At 35.2% G+C, this 16609-nt stretch overlaps 1 protein-coding gene across 5 annotated transcripts in view; it reads right to left on the bottom strand.

Annotated features, from left to right (window-relative positions):
• The window catches only part of LOC115232652 (SAM and SH3 domain-containing protein 1), a 382483-nt gene that overhangs the window by 25127 nt on the left and 340747 nt on the right, over positions 1-16609 (bottom strand). For 4 of the 5 annotated variants that reach the window (XM_029802657.2, XM_029802660.2, XM_029802658.2 and 1 more), the window contains 3 exons: positions 13780-13836; positions 3072-3195; positions 1232-1821 (listed from right to left, as the gene is read on the bottom strand). In XM_029802657.2, coding sequence (XP_029658517.1) covers positions 1232-1821; positions 3072-3195; positions 13780-13836 — 771 coding nt within the window. The remainder of the gene's footprint in view (positions 1-1231; positions 1822-3071; positions 3196-13779; positions 13837-16609) is intronic. The other variant, XM_029802662.2, reaches the window with a different exon arrangement.

Here is a 16609-nt window from a genome sequence, read left to right as displayed (position 1 = left end):
ACCGCAGGATGGACTCAGATGAAATTTCCAGGGATATTTGGTCTCAAGACTGGCACAAACTGATTAGATTTTGGCATCAATCCTGTACCGGACAAGGATTCTGGATTATTTTTCCTGTTTTTTTTTACTTAATTTTTGTGAGCGGTTGGGTTCATTTTCCGTATTCTAGTTTGTGAGAGCCGTTGAGTTTATTTCAGATACTCTCATTTTAAAAATCATCTCTGGCTAATTGTTGAGAGGATGTTGGTGTTGCCTTGGCAGAGGCTTGCACTTTCTGAGCGCTCATATTATTATCTTGCTTTCATTCCTGTAGCATTCAGTAGCTAACATGACCAACCTTAGATAGACAAACTTCATTGTGAATGGGACATTTGAAAGGATTATCAATATCTATGGGCTTTCATTTCCTCACATCTTATTTCAGTTCTTTGTGTTTAATGTGATTCTCTTCAAAATACTAGGATGCATTAAAGTTTCTTTTTTCTTCATTTTGTTCCATTTTCCAGTTTTCTACATGAATGCTACAATTTTTATGATCAAATGTAATGCAATTATTGTATCTTAACTTCAGTTTGTGAGGGCCTCTTTTCACAGAATGTAATTCTCCATGGAGAATTTATGGGATTATTCCATCTTCCATATAAACTATACAGCCTGCTTACCTCAGTCTGCTACAAGAGAGCTTTCATACTTACAACATTCACTACTTCAAAACTTCAACAACACTCATGTTGATATCTGCAAAATTAGTTGAACACTCTTCTGCTGAAGATGCTACAACTAATTTAACATATTTTGAACATAATATTCTTTTCTCCCTCTCTCTCTCTCTCTCTGTGCATGCACACAGGTATGGTTGTGTAATTGAGAAATTCAGTTCCCAACCACCTGGCTTGGGATTCTTCAATTCCACTGTGCAGCACCTTGGGCAAGTGTCTTTTCTTCTACTATAGTACCAGGTAGAATAGGATACAATATAGCAAATGCTGGGCTTTTTTTAAAAATAAAGGCTAAATTATTTTATGGAGTTTTGGTGAAATGATATTCCAGTATAGATACTAAGAGAGTTCAGTGGAGAGATACTAAAATTTATAAATATTGTTGAGGGACAAGGACTATGATAAGTTTCAATACTTCCATACCATTTGTAATTTCAGTGTTAGAAAGATGTAAACTGGCAATGAATACAAAATGTACAAAAAGTCAAAGGAAGAATATGTTGAATACTTACAGCAAAGTTCCTCATTCTTGCCGGTAAAGATTCTGGTTTACGTCCACCAGCAGGAGAGGTTTCGGAACTTGCAGACATTGTTGAATTGCTGCAATTTGCAATGTCTCCATTTCGAGTTGCTGCGATTTCATTGGGTAACGGTCCATGTGACGGACAACCCGCTGACAGATCAGAGTCTAAAGAAGTACCCGATGCACTTTTACTAACCCCACTACTGTTTTTCTTTAATGCATCATCATCTTTCCCCTCGGCTGCTGGAGAGAGCGAGATTAGAAGCTGTTCATCAGAGGCTTTGTTGCCTCCTGTTAAATAAAGTACCGGAGAGTATAGACGGCTGTGTGACGGTGACCCTCCCACCGAAGTTGATTTTGTGCTGTCTGTATGGCTACTGCCACCACGTGTTGGAGAGCATGATATAGACCTCATGAATTCTGGAGATTGTGACTGGTGGAATTCCATATGGCCTATACTATGGACTCTCCGGTGTTCAGTACATTGGTAATCGGATGATCCCCGATTGTCTGGCCAACGCATGCGATCATCTACATCTTGAGACTGAGAACGGCATATCTCACAACGAGGTGATGAACCTAAGGAGAGAAAACAAGAACAGTGTCACAATTTTTTTGTTACAAACATTGCACCAAAACCCTATCACATAGTGAACTTACATCAGTAAAATTTAAAGATGCATTTGGAGTATTTGTGAAAATAATAAGATGTTTTGATAAATTTCCATTACACACTCCACTCCACATTCTCTACTTTATCGAAAGACATTCTCCTCATTCCTTACATTACACACCTAAACAAACTCTGTGTGGAGGCTCATGGCTTAGTGGTTAGGGTGTAGGACTCATGATCATAAGATTATGGTTTCAGTTCCTGGACCAGGAGACGCGTTGTGTTCTTGAGCAAAACACTTCATTTCACGTTGCTCCAGTCCACTTGGCTGGCAAAAATGAGTAATTCTGTGATGGACCGGCATCCCATCCAAGTAGGGAATTTATATGCCATGGAAACCAGGAAACAGGCCCGGAGAGTCAGCATTACTCAAAAAGGAAACTTTACTTAAACATACTCTTCATCCCAATTTTCAACATACATTTCAACCTTCTACCAGAATATAAAATAAGCTGTAAAACAAAAGATAAAACAACTATTGATAACGCTTGTTGTGAATTACAGTTAAATCCACATTGCGCATGAATTGTAGAGATTGGCAGGGTTACCAGATCAATTTCATAAGTAGCATAAAATTTTGAAAAAGTAACAGGTTGTGTTAAAAATGGCCCATACATACACATATACACAATGGGATTCTTTTAGTTCCCATCAACCAGATTCACTCACAAAGTTCTGACTGGTCCAAGATCATAGTAAAAGACATTTGGAACAGCATGGTGGGGACCAAATTTGAAAATCATTTGATTGAGAAGTAAATCTGCCCCAGTAGGATTTTGAGCTTTGAAAATTTAAATTTTAAAGCAGGCCCAACTGGTAATCATTAAAATTGAATAGGGGACAAGTAAAAGGAGAGGAAGAACCATAAGCTAATATGCAGTTCAGATCCTTAGGAGAAAACTATAAAACCCTGATAAAGTTTCTCGTCTGTTGTCCTTCATCACTTAGCTGCTTTTGGTTTAATCATACTCCATAGAGATGGAGATCAATACAGGATCTGTATAAAGGCCTCAGGATCACTCAGTTTCCCAAGTTTGGAAGAAGAGAAATAAGACCCCTTATTTTCAAACGGTTGCAATTGAAGTGCATTTTACAAAAGTCACACCAGAAATCTTCAATCCTGCCAACAACACACCAATATAGAACCATAGTTTACCTGAGTATAGATCTGATGAAGACTTGGTGGGTTTTGTGATTTCAGGTCTGTGTTGTCTTCGACCTCTTGTCTGGATACTAGCCTGGGTTAACAACGGGGACTCTCGACTTCCATAGATCTGGTCCTGAAATAAAAGGGCATACATTAGTAGTAGTAGTAGTAGTAGTAGTAGTAGTAGTAGTAGTAGTAGTAGTAGTAGTAGTAGTAGCAGCAGCAGCAGCAGCAGCAGCAGCAGCAATAGTAATGTTAGTGATGGTAGTAGCAGTAGCAATGTTGGTGATAGCAGCAGTAGTAGTAAGGTTAGTATTAGTAGTATTTGCAGCAATAGCAGCAGCAGTGGTGGTGGTGGTGGTGGTGACAACATTAATTGTAATTAAGAGCATTCAAAGTAATTATGACAACATCAACAACAACAATAACATCTACAACACTGGTTACAGTAATAATGACAAAGACAACAAGGAAAATGTGGAGTCAGGACATTCATGCTTTTCCCAAGAATAAAGCTAATATTGAGCCGAATTGTTCCTTATCATATCACTGGTACTTGTTTAGCTCTAAGTCAGTTTTGGCCCAGATCTATGGTCAAAGACATTCCAGTTGCAGCCATACTGTCTTTTATTTAGCCACAGTATATATTCTTTTCCACTTTAGGCACAAGGCCTGAAATTTTGGGGAGGGCCCAGTCAATTAGATCAACCCCAGTATGCAACTGGTACTTAATTTATCGACTCCAAAAGGATGAAAGGCAAAGTCGACTTCAGTGGAATTTGAACTCAGAATGTAAAGACAGACAGAATACTACTAAGCATTCCGTCTGGTATACTAACATTTCTATCAACTCGCCGCCTTTCAGTCATAGTATGTATAGTCATGCTAACTGCATACAGTTATGCAAAATCACAAGAGTTCCATCTCCATGTGTAGGGTGTCAGTTACATCTACCTTGGGGTTCTGTATATTGACACAATGGTGGTGGTAATTATGATGTTGATAATAAAGACAATTATGCTAATAAGAGTGGAGAGCATACAGGGAAGAGGAAGACACTAAATAAGCAATGATGAGATCAAATCTGAGGAGAATAGATGTCTCAGAAAAAGATGTCAAAAGACTGACAATTAGGTGCCTAGCTGACCTGTTCAACCCACATTAGCATGGAAAAATAGCAGGAAATTATTAGTTATTGGTCATTTTATAAATAAATATAGATGACTTCTGTTTTAATTACTGGGTCTGGAGGAAGTGGAAGAGCTTATGGCCCTTACAGACCCTCCTAGACCAGTGAGACTGATGCTATTAATGTTCTCCTTCATTTGTGGGGAAGACATGAGAGAAAGAGAATTCTAGAGAGCTGACATTTTGGGAAAGAAATAAAAGATGCAGTGGTTAGTACAGGGCTGGACACAACAAAGGGTAGTTATGAGAAGAGGTGAGATAGTGGGTCAGGAACACCTGCATAAAAGTGGTATGAACCCTGCCAGCTGTGAGGAGCAGAGGCCATTATAGTATAGTAGAAAAAAGAGAGCAAAGACAGTATGCATGTGGATCAGAGTCTGGAGCATGTCTGTAAATTACTTTATATCAATTAATTGGATAGCTTTTTCCAGATGCAGTGTATGATGTCTGTATGTGTGCTGCAACAGCACCATCCCAGATGTAAGAGCAATACTCCACTGGTCATCTCATCTGAGCTTTGTAGAGTGTCGATAATTGTTGGGGGCTGAAATATCTTTTGGACCTGAAAAGAAGGTCCAGTCGGTGGGATGTGGTCCTAGCTATAAGGTTGTGTGTGTGTGTGTGTGAGAGAGAGAGAGTTCGTGAATGTGAGAGAAAGAGTGTGTGTGTGTATAAACAAGTATGTAAGCTCATAAAAATGAAAGCACATGGCCTAATGGTTAGGGGATTCGGCTAATGATCCTAAGGTCATGAGTTCGATTCCCAGCAGTGTATTGTGTCCTTGAGCGAGACACTTTATCTCATGTTGCTCCAGTCTGCTCAGCTGGCAAAAATGGGTTGTACCTGCAATTCAAAGGGCCAACCTTGTCACATTCTATGACACACTCAATCTCCCTAAGAACTACTTTAAGGGTACACATGTCTGTGGAGTATTCAGCCATATACACATTAATTTCATGAGCAGGCTGTTTCATTGATCAGATCAGCTGGAACCCTCATTGTCACAACTGACAGAGTGCCAGTCTAATTGGTTTAAAGTTCATAAAAGCCAATACCACACATAAATATACACTCCTCCTTTATCACTAGCCATGACAATATTTAGTCATAGAAACTCTTCATAAAAGCATATATAGGAGGCTCTAATGTCAATGTAATCAACCCATATAAAAGAGAATTAGCATAGTGAGTCCATCCAAGTTTGTATTTTGAATGCATAAAAACAATGGCATTGAATAAATAAAAAATTTATGAGATGTGCAGTCTAATGTTTATTATTTTATCAGCAATTACTTTGAAGTTCCACCAGTCATAGCTTGTTCAAACAGTGTGTATGAGTAAGTATATCCATCAAGTGTGTGTGATACAGTAACACCAACAATTTTCAACTGTAATGCCAGTAAGAAAAATCTGCACCAGTAAAACTAGTCTAACTTATATGTTGCTAATTTCTTTCCTAAGACAGGTTAAATATAATTGCACAACTAAAAAAAAACTATGTGTAGTCTAGTTTTTAGAATAGGGACTCAGAGCCTCTGCATATCCAAAATAGGCAACGGAAATGGTTAATGTCAGGAAGGACATCAGAACATAAAACACTACCCCAAGAAGCTTGGTTAGCCCGTTAACAGTATGGAGGAGCAATTGTAAGTGCAATATATATATACACATGCAGACATAGAGATATATACATAAATACACCATCATCTCTAACATTAGAATCGTTATAATTTTCAGGTGCATGTGCAATTGGTTCTACATGTGAGCAGGTGGATGTATATTGTACATTTGGATATACATGTGTGCAGTTAACTGAACATGCACATAGTTGTCTGTACATGTGAGCAGTTGGCTGTGCATCAGTGCAGTTACAGTGAGTATGTACAGTTGGTAGTACAGGTCTGATGTTGCAGGTGCTTGTATGCAGTTGGTTGTACATCAGTGCGTTTGTAGGTGAATGTATGCAGGTGGAATTGCACAGTTATGACAGACAGAAAATTTAGAAAAATTCATTCAAAACTAATGTGGAAACTAAGATATAACAAAGTTAACAACAACAATAACAATAATTATAATGAAAATAATTAATTGTAATAGTAAATAATAAATAAACAATAACAACAACAATGATAATTATAATAATTTCATCATTATTTCCACAAGAGTGATGAATGAGGGGACATTACAGGAATAGGATACCAAAAAGTGTAGGTATCCATACTGAAATCAAATGAATAAGGTTTGTTCAATGCAGACTGATGTGAAGATGAACAACATTATAATTAATTAATATATAAACTATAATCAGTTTTTACAGACAAAAATCAATCCATTCATTCTAACTGAAGATTCATATGTCTCTGGAGGAGGGTTTTAACATGACTGCTCTATCAGATTTGAAAACTCATCTCTGCATTTCAATCTCTACCATATTATTATATCAATGATATAGTATGGTTCTGCTAACTCTTTTTCCATGACACAAAGCTTGACATGAAATTTCAGGAGCTAGTTACCTGTACACCAAATCATACCTGAGTATCTGTGCTTTCCTTTGAATATTTGCTCTCTTTCTCTCTGTCTCTCAACAATACCCATAGTGAGTCCCTGCAGCTCTTTTATAATTGAAAGGCAAGCACAGATATTCTTAACCTTTTAGCATTTAAAGCAGCCATAACAGACCCAAATATTGTACCTGTTTTATGTTAAAATTGGCCGGATCTAAACTTTTACACCTACCCTACAATGTCATTAAAAACATAATCAATCATATCATCAAGATCTTGAAGTTACAATATTATACATAACTAATTCAAAACAATGAATAAATAAGCATTACATTTGACAGAATAACCTGAATGCTACAGGATTAAATCTTGTGCCTCTGATGTCACAGAATCTTCCAGAATAATATTAAAACTGTTGAGCATCCTTCTGGATTTCAACAGCAGTGTCAGAGCCTTTGATAAGTATAGCTGCTACAGTTTGTCTGTAAGTGATATACAAGTAATTTCTATGCTAAAGGTGGCCCCATTCATCTAGTCAAAAGCTCTACAGACAGTTTATAACCATGACAAGATTAGATGACTATCTAGGTAACATAGGTACAAACACATGGCAACTATCCACAAATCCAATCTCTTCATAATGCCTATAGTACAACTCAGAATATTTGCACACATGACATAAGGGATCAAATATTATATATGACATGCTACTGGGAGCATCACATATATATTTATATATTGTTGTTTAGCCCAAAGTCAGCCTTGATTAAGCAGACCCAAGCTTTCCAGACATGAGATATGACCATCCAATATTCTTCCTTAACACAGTGCACCCACAAGATCCAATGTGTCATGCTTATGTCACAAATAGTTAGACAATTAATTAACCAAGAGAATCTAAAATTCTCAAAAGAATAAAAACAAAAAAGAACAGAGAAATTACTTCCCAAGATTTTTCAACAAAACAAACTATTTACGAAAGACAATCTTTACATCCATCTTAACATAGATGTATTGTTAGAGTGCTGGATACTACATTATTTACCTTGAGAGAACCTCTCATATTAATGCATTGGGCATAAAAGCACACATATTTATATCACTGGCAGACAAGAACTGCCAGGTCACATAATTTGTCTCTTGGTATTACTACTGCTTCTGTCACTTTTATTTTTTTACTTTTCAGTCGTTTGACTGGGGCCATGCTGAAGCACCACCTTTAGTCAAGCAAATCGACCCCAAGACTTATTCTTTGTAAGCCTAGTACATATTCTAACAGCCTAATAATTACTTATTCTATCACTAATAATTCTTTTTCAATAAGCCTGCAGGCTATTTGTAACATTAGTGCCTGAAAAGCCACTGAAATTGTTTACAGGGGTGGGGTATCTAAAAGTAACTGGAAACATTCCCTGTGGGATAAAGCCCATAGTAGTTCAGGCTTCCTCTGCTAGAAGCCACTTGATGCGACCCTCAGGCATCAGTCTGTTGACTGGCAGCATCAGGTGGGGTTGTACTGTCAAGTGGTGCATCATTGTTTTGTAGCGCTTCTTCCCTGTTCGTCGATTTTTACAATGGCTGAAATGAAGGAACAGCATGCTTCCATGAAATTCTGTTTTCCACTGGGGAAAACGGTGACTGAAACAGTTGTCATGCTTCAAACAGCTTACAAGGATGCTGCCATGAACAAAACACTAGTTTGTGAGTGGTTTTCACTCTTTAGGGATGGTCACTTGTCGCTCATAGACAACCTCTTTCAGAGCAACTGTTGACCTCCTGAAGAAATGAAAACATCACAAAATTCATGAAGCCACCAAAAATCAACAAACTTGTTGATATGACTGGTGTGTCCTGGAGCTCCTGCCAATGGATTTTGAGCAAGGAATTGCGAAAGAAAAGTGTTGCATCACATTTTGTGCCTTGCTTGCTCATAACTGAATGCATGTTGTGAACTGAAAGAACAGTTGCAAGTTGATCCAAGATTTTTTGATGGTCATCATTGGTGATGAAAGCTGCTGCTATGGAATTTGCAGATGTGGAAGAGGTGAACCAAAGCACCAATGAAGGTGTTAAAAGGCATCTCTTTGCAAGAGTTCTAATACTGCTTTGACCAGTGGAAAATGCATCTGGACCGATGCATTGCTTCAAATGGAGAATAATTTGAAGGCAATAAAAGAGTAAATATGTAAAACCAAGTAGATAAAATAACACTGCAAAATTCCAGTTTCTTTCGTATATCATTGAGAGTGAAATTTGATTTGCAGCTATCAGGCATCTTCCACTGAAGAGACAGAGCATGTCGAAATCACATGACCTGGCAGTTCTGATACCTGTAGCAGTCAATTCTTGCCTGTCGGTGATATAAATAGGCATACTTTATGCACCATATGTCCATATGAGACATCTTGTAAAAATAAATAACAGAGTATTCTGCACTTTAATACTACATCAATGTTAAGTTGGATATAAAATTTGCTTTTTAGTACTAATACTGCTTTTGTCACTAATAATTATATATATATGAAAGAATTTATTGCAGTGTGAATTCTAACAAAATATTCCAGTGTCTCTCAGAAACCTCTTTTTAAATGAATGGATGACAGTAGAAGAAACAAAAAGACAATACAAATTCAACAATCACACCAGTTTTGAAATTTATAGACTTCACTCCATACATGCTATATGTATACATAATAAGTAATACACATAAAATACATATATACATACATAAATATATATACATACATAAATATATATACATACATAGATATATACATGCATGTATATATATAAATAATAGGAGTTTATAAAATAAATAAAAGAAATAGTGTACTCAATACAATATTAAATTGAAATAAAATATAATATAGTCCATTAAAGATAATACATCATTGCTTCTTGTTTCATGTCTAGTCGAAAGCTAAGCAATCTTCAGATGAAAAGCAAAACCATTTGCTCAAAAAAAAAAGAAGCAAAATATATCTGAAAAAACTTCTGGTATTGCATGCATGGTTAAAAAATTATAATGGGCATAACTCATGTATATAAGAAGGAAGTGTTATTTCCTTTGAGTAGTTAGAGAATTATAGGATTTAGAAAATAAAATTTCATGTATATAAATGTGTCTATATATATATATATATATATATATAAACAAAAAATAAACATAAAATAAGAATATTAAAAATTAAAATTTAAAGAAATAGAAAAAAACAGTGGGGAACATAAGTAAAATAGTATAGGAATTTATCAGAAAATATAGGAGATTACAAAGAGTATGAGTTGAGGAAGGGCAATTAATGGCGAAAACAAGAAGAGTAAAAATAGTGAGGTATCCACCTAAACTGCTGTATAAAAAGATAACAGTATCTAAGGTTACAAAATGAAGAGTCTTTAATAATTAATTATTGATCTATTTAATCAGATAGTGATGTGGTATTCTAATTTTTAGGAGGTATTTTTCAAAGTGGTAGCATTTAGTAAAAATTTCTGATCTTGCATTTGGATAATTAACAGATTTGCTAGGTTTTTTTCAGTACGACTGAGATATTATTTAAATTTACATTCCACCCTACCTACACAGAAGTTTCACTCTGTACTAAGGTTTAGTTTGGTAGAGGTGACTTAACAGATATGTGCACACATAACTGATAATGTGCTTAAATATTTATTCAAGAAAACTCAAATGGTAAGGTTTTAAGATGTTTTATAAATCTTCACTGTATCACTAATTGAATGGATCTGGAGCATGCAAGTTAGATTACGGTGTTCTAAAAGGAAATCATAAACATATATATGTGTTTATGACCAACCAATTCTACCTATAGGCTTTACCAAACTGACAAAATGCCCAGTATGATATAGCTTGTAACTAGATCCTACAACTAAGATAGGAAAAGAGATTACAAAATAAAATCCTACAAACACAATGAGTTGCTGGAACAGTGAAGATCCGAAAGCCCTGTCAAAATTCTATTGGTTTAAATAATATTTAACATAATTTTATACACATATACATGTATATACCTACACACACATATATATAGATACACACACAAACATACATTCATATATATATATAAGTGAACATACGAACCTCTATATGCATACACTTATGGAGACAAATAAATATTACAATATAAACACTACACAAACAACAGAAGTGCAGGATTTCAGATGCTGAATATATAACTATTAGTTAATGGTTTCAATTTCAGCTAGATGTATCTTCCTGTATCCACAGACAATATACAAGATGCATGACACTGTAATCCACTTTTTCATAAATATATTTAGTTTTAGGAAAGAGCATTTGACTATTGGAAGCACAATTCTATAAACCAATATTAATGATTGCATTGTTAGAGCGATATATAACTAAAGAATCAGTGTTTTCATTTTAGATGTATTATAATGGTAGGGAGGTCAGTTCTGGACCTATTTACCAAAGGGACATGAATGCATCACAATACCTGTGTCAATCTACCTAACATGCAACAGGTAGCACTACCTCTTCTAATATGTATGGTTAGCACTAAAAAGGAGTAACAATATATATATATATATATGGTATGGAAGTAAAAAGTTCCTGGCTTGAAAGGTATTGTGAGAAGCCTGGTTGGAGGCCCAACATTCCAAACTCTTTTACAGAGCTTAGAAAAACTGAAGGACCACTGCAATAAGTGTGTGAATCTGGGAGGGGAATATGTTCAATAATATCATAATTAACTGATCTTCCTGCATTTTCTTTTACCTAAAGCCAGGAACTTTTTAGCAACCATCATATATATATATATATATATACATACAAACAACTAATATATCTATAGTAACCAAAAGAACTGATGTAAAGTAATTAATGTAGTCAGTGTTTAGGATTAACACTGACGAAACACTGATATGTAGATTTATATACACTCTGTAATGTCCATCAGAGGACAGAACTGATTTATATTACATGTAGTATCACTATTCTACAAAAGAGTAAACCTTCTGCAATGTTCTCCGGATCAGTGGTTCTCAACCAGGAACCAAATGTCCCCAGTGGATCATTCTATATAGTTAGAGTGCCACTTGAAGAAAAGGAATATTTTGTGGCATGGAATGTTCTGAGGCTGCCACTCATAAATTTAATTGTGAAAATATATGATCCCTTTGTCATAATCCTTATATTTCATTGGGCTAATTTCAACAACATAATATTGAGCATTATATCAGTTTAATACCCTAATACTATCCAGCTGCTAGTCAACATTTCAATTGTTTACTGTTATTTGCTACTATCTTGCGACTAAAACATTTATAACGATATTTTATTATATTGTACTATCTAGTGACCATTACAATAGTTTTGCTACTTTGTACTACTGTCTAGCTACTAAACAAGATTACAATAGTTTATTACTATGTACTGCTAATCTAGCTAATAAAAATAAAATTCAAGACAATCACTTAGAAATAAAAGTATTTAACATTTTTATGACAATTCACAAAGAGTAAACTTATAATAATGCAAAACTGGACATTAATATATCTTTTATGTTTTAAAATTATACATATCTTTTATATTTTTAAATAAAGAGCATGTAATTAAATTTAATTTTTGGCAGTTAGTTTATTCTTGTACTAAACAACTACGTCTTTTTATTATTGTGCTAGCGACTACATATTTTTATCTTAATGGAAATGGTTGGTTTTGTAAACTGCTACAAACACTTTGTTCTTAAACAATATAGCTGTAATTAATAAACAATGCAATGATAAATTATTTTAAATCATAAGCTTCTATGAGAAGGTCAGTGAGGTAATTTGGGCTCAGAATTTGGGGCCAATAAGCAAAAAATGGTTGAGAAGCACTGCTCTGAATGATATACGCAGCAGTATATCATCTTAACACTCTACACTATATACAATCGACAGTATATACTAAATGGTATATACAATCTACAGTAGATACTAAATGGTATGTATTGTTGTATACTATACTTTACACAATGTAGTGTACATGAAATGACATACAGGGCTTAATAAACTATGCAATGTGGACAAGATGTATACAGTACTATACACTCTGTAGTATATGCTAACTGATAGACACTGCTGTACAGAACACTATGCGGTTTTCTCTAAATTACATAAATCACTTTACTGTATACAGACTGCAGTATGCACCAAATGATACACTTTGTTGTGCACATTCTGTTAGGTACACTAGATGACAGATAAATCCACCTCTGGGTAGACTGATATACCACCAGCAGAGGTAATTTCTAGCTTCCTATTCTCACGTGGAACAATGAAAAATTCCTTGTCAAAGAAACAAGAAACATGTCAGACACAGGATGTGAACTCACAATACAACAGTTGGTAGTTACATTGTTTTAATTACCTGGCCATGTTGCTAACCCTGTCCACTTGATGGTGGCATGGAAAGATATGAAGAATGAGTAACAATCACAACAACAGTAACAACAACATCAACAAACAACTGGTGATGAAGATTCTATGTAGTCAACATGCTTCAATGCAATCTCCTGAAATTCCTTAATATACTTCCTAGAATTTCAAATATGAAATCGATATGAGTGAGGGGAGGAGCTTTGACATGGAGATTTTTAGACAGATCCCTTTGCAACAAAAACTCCCTACCTACTCTAAAGCAGGGACCACTAGTTCTTTGTCTTAAATGTTAGGACAGCATGTCCCCCTCACACATAGTAATGGCAGGGATGGCCACCACTAGAAGTTCAAATTAAAACATTCTGCTGTCTTGTGGCAATATGATGACATAAGGTAGCTTGAAAGCTTGAAGCTGAGCTGACCTTTGCTAGCTACTCAACAACAACAACAACAACAACAACAACACACACAAACAAACAATTAGGTGAGAGAAAAGAGCTCATAGATTGACCAAAGTTTGATACAGTGGCTGCTTCTAGTGAAACACTAAAGAGTGTTGGTGTGCAAGGGAAGGAATAAGATGGAATAGACGAGTGTAGGAGGAGGAGGAGGAAAATTCTTACATTGATCTGTTCATCGCCCTCACCAGTCAGTCGCCGATGATCCTCAAACCGTTTTACCTATGTAGAAAAATCAACTTGGTAAGCACCATTGCTTTGAAGGAGGTTTTTTTTTGGTGGCGTAGTGGCTTTTTTTTTTTTTTAATATCATACCTAAATATCATACCTTAACCGTAATTAATATAGATCATTATTATGATTAAAATTATTTTTAGCACTTCTAGAAATATCAGAAATAAGTTAACATAACGATATTAAAAATTATTATAGATATTAACATTATTTACTATTATTCAGTTATTTCAATATTTTAATGATTATTTTAATATTATTTTACTGATATAATTATTATTGTAGTTGTCATCATCACTACTACTGCTACTGCTGTTGTTACTGATATTACAGTTACTACTTATCACCATCATCGTTATCTTCATTATTAGAGGATTAGACAAAGTGGTTTGTGGTATCTTTTTCAAGCTTTTTTATGTTCTGAGTTCAAATTCCACTAGGTTAACCTTTTCTTTCACTCTTTCAGGATTAATAACATAAAGTACCAATTAAGTACTGGGATCATTATTATCAATTAGCTACTCTCCCCAAATTACTGGTCTTGAGCCTAAATTAGAAAGAATTATCATTATTATTATTATTATTATATTATTATTATTATTGTTATTATTATTATTATTATTATTATTATTATAATTATTATCATCATCATTATTATTATTATTATTTTTGTTATCATTATTATTAAGGCAGAATCATTAGCATGCCTGACATTAGCGGCATTTCTGCCTGTGTTCATGATCCGAGTTCTATTGAAGTCCACTTTGCCTTTTGTGCTTTTGGGGTCAATAAAATAAGTACCAGTTGCATACTGGGGTCAAAGTAACCCCCTCCCTCAAAATTTCTGGTCTTGTGTCTATAGTAGAAAGGACTATTATCATTACTATAGACAGTATAGTGGCAGCAGCAGTAAGTAGTAGTAGTAGTAGTAAGACAGTGGATTGGCAGAATCATTAGAGTAACAGATAAAATACCTGGTGGTATTTAGTTATATCTATTTACATTTTGAGTTCAGTCCCCACTTAGGGTCGACTTTACTTCTGTCTGACCTTGTGTTAGAAATTATTATTGTTTTGTTGTATTTCACCCAAACTTTTACATTCTCAGATCAAATTCCACAAAAGTCAACTTTGTCTTTCACCCTTTCAGGATCAATAAAATAAAGGAACAGATGGGGTCAACTAGTCCACCCCACCAACTACCCCGACCCCTGCCCCAAAAAGTGAAAATAAAAATTGCTGGCTTCGTGCCAAAATTACAAATCATTAAAAGGACAAGCTGGTAGAATCATTAGTGTGTTGGATAAAATGCTCAATGGTATTTCTTCCAACTCTTTACATTTTGAGTTCAAATTCTGCCAAGGTTGACTCTGCCTTCCATCCTCTTGGGGCTTGATAAAATAAGCACCAGTTGAACACTGGGACAGAAGTAATCGATTTATGAACATTCCCTAAAATTGCTGGCCTTATACCAAACATTACAAAGGATTATCATTATTATTACTATTATTATTATTGAGAGAGTTATTATTATTATTATAGTGAGAGAGCAGTGCATGCTATCAAAGTGACACTGGGGTAAAATATACAAAGCCCAGTATACCCATCATGACAACTCATCTGATAAAGGTACACCAGGAGACATAGTGATATCATATCAAGATAAACAGTGCATGACCTCACAGGTGGGGCCCAGTTAGAATTTTCTTCAGGTCGAGTAGCCCATCCTGCTCAAAAGGTCCCTGAATAAGGGTTGATTAAGGATGTTGTGAACCAACCAAACCCCAAAGAATTCCTCTCAACACTTGGCATTGATGCTTCCCAACTACTTCTGCTCATGATCAGAGATGCACATATTGTCAGCCACCAAGAGACATCATCAACTGGTTAAGATCAAGCAAGTGACAAACAAATCTGTGGTATTGAGCAGAATATTTGCTGTAGCCCATCTTTCATACCAAGACAAAACAATGTACATGACAGCACTTCCAATCAGTTAAGATCAGAAGCCATGAGAGCCACTGCCTGGTACTGCATCAAGCTGGTACTGTGGCGAGCTGACAGAAACGTTAGCACGCCGGGCGAAATGCTTAACAGTATTTCGTCAGCGTTACGTTGTGAGTTCAAATTCCGCCGAGGTCGACTTTGCCTTTCATCCTTTCGGGGTCGATAAATTAAGTACCAGTTACGTACTGGGGTCGATGTAATCGACTTAATACCTATGTCTGTCCTTGTTTGTCCCCTCTGTGTTTAGCCCCTTGTGGGTAATAAAGAAATAGGTATATTATTATTATTATTATTATTATTATTATTATTATTATTATTACTACTACTACCATTATTATTATTATTATTATTAATATCATTATTATCTTAATGTTTTACAACTTGGAACATGTGAAAAGTGAAGCTCAATGAGTTTCTTTAGTGAGCCAGGTTCAGAATTCAGCGTCATCCTCTTTCACTCCAATTCTGCTTTTGAGAAAGGTATATAAATTGGAATAGACTATTAAATCTGCAGGTATATGTTTGAATTAGACAGTATTATTGCTATTTATTGCTACTTAGATAGGTACAAGATCAAAAGTGAAGAAGGGAAGGAAGAGATCAACCCAGGATATGTTTAATCCTAGTACATGAAAGGAGAGAGATCAAGCAAATATGTAACAGGTATTAATGGTTAAAAAGGACAAATCTACACATGATATAAACTGGTAGTCATGTTTGTCAGGTAAAGTTAAGCTCTATAGGGATTTGAACTC

The sequence above is a fragment of the Octopus sinensis genome, linkage group LG2 (genome assembly GCF_006345805.1).
Source record: "Octopus sinensis linkage group LG2, ASM634580v1, whole genome shotgun sequence".
Lineage (NCBI taxonomy): Eukaryota > Metazoa > Mollusca > Cephalopoda > Octopoda > Octopodidae > Octopus > Octopus sinensis.
Note: the sequence above shows the minus strand (reverse complement) of the source record. Positions and strands in the feature narration are given on the sequence as shown.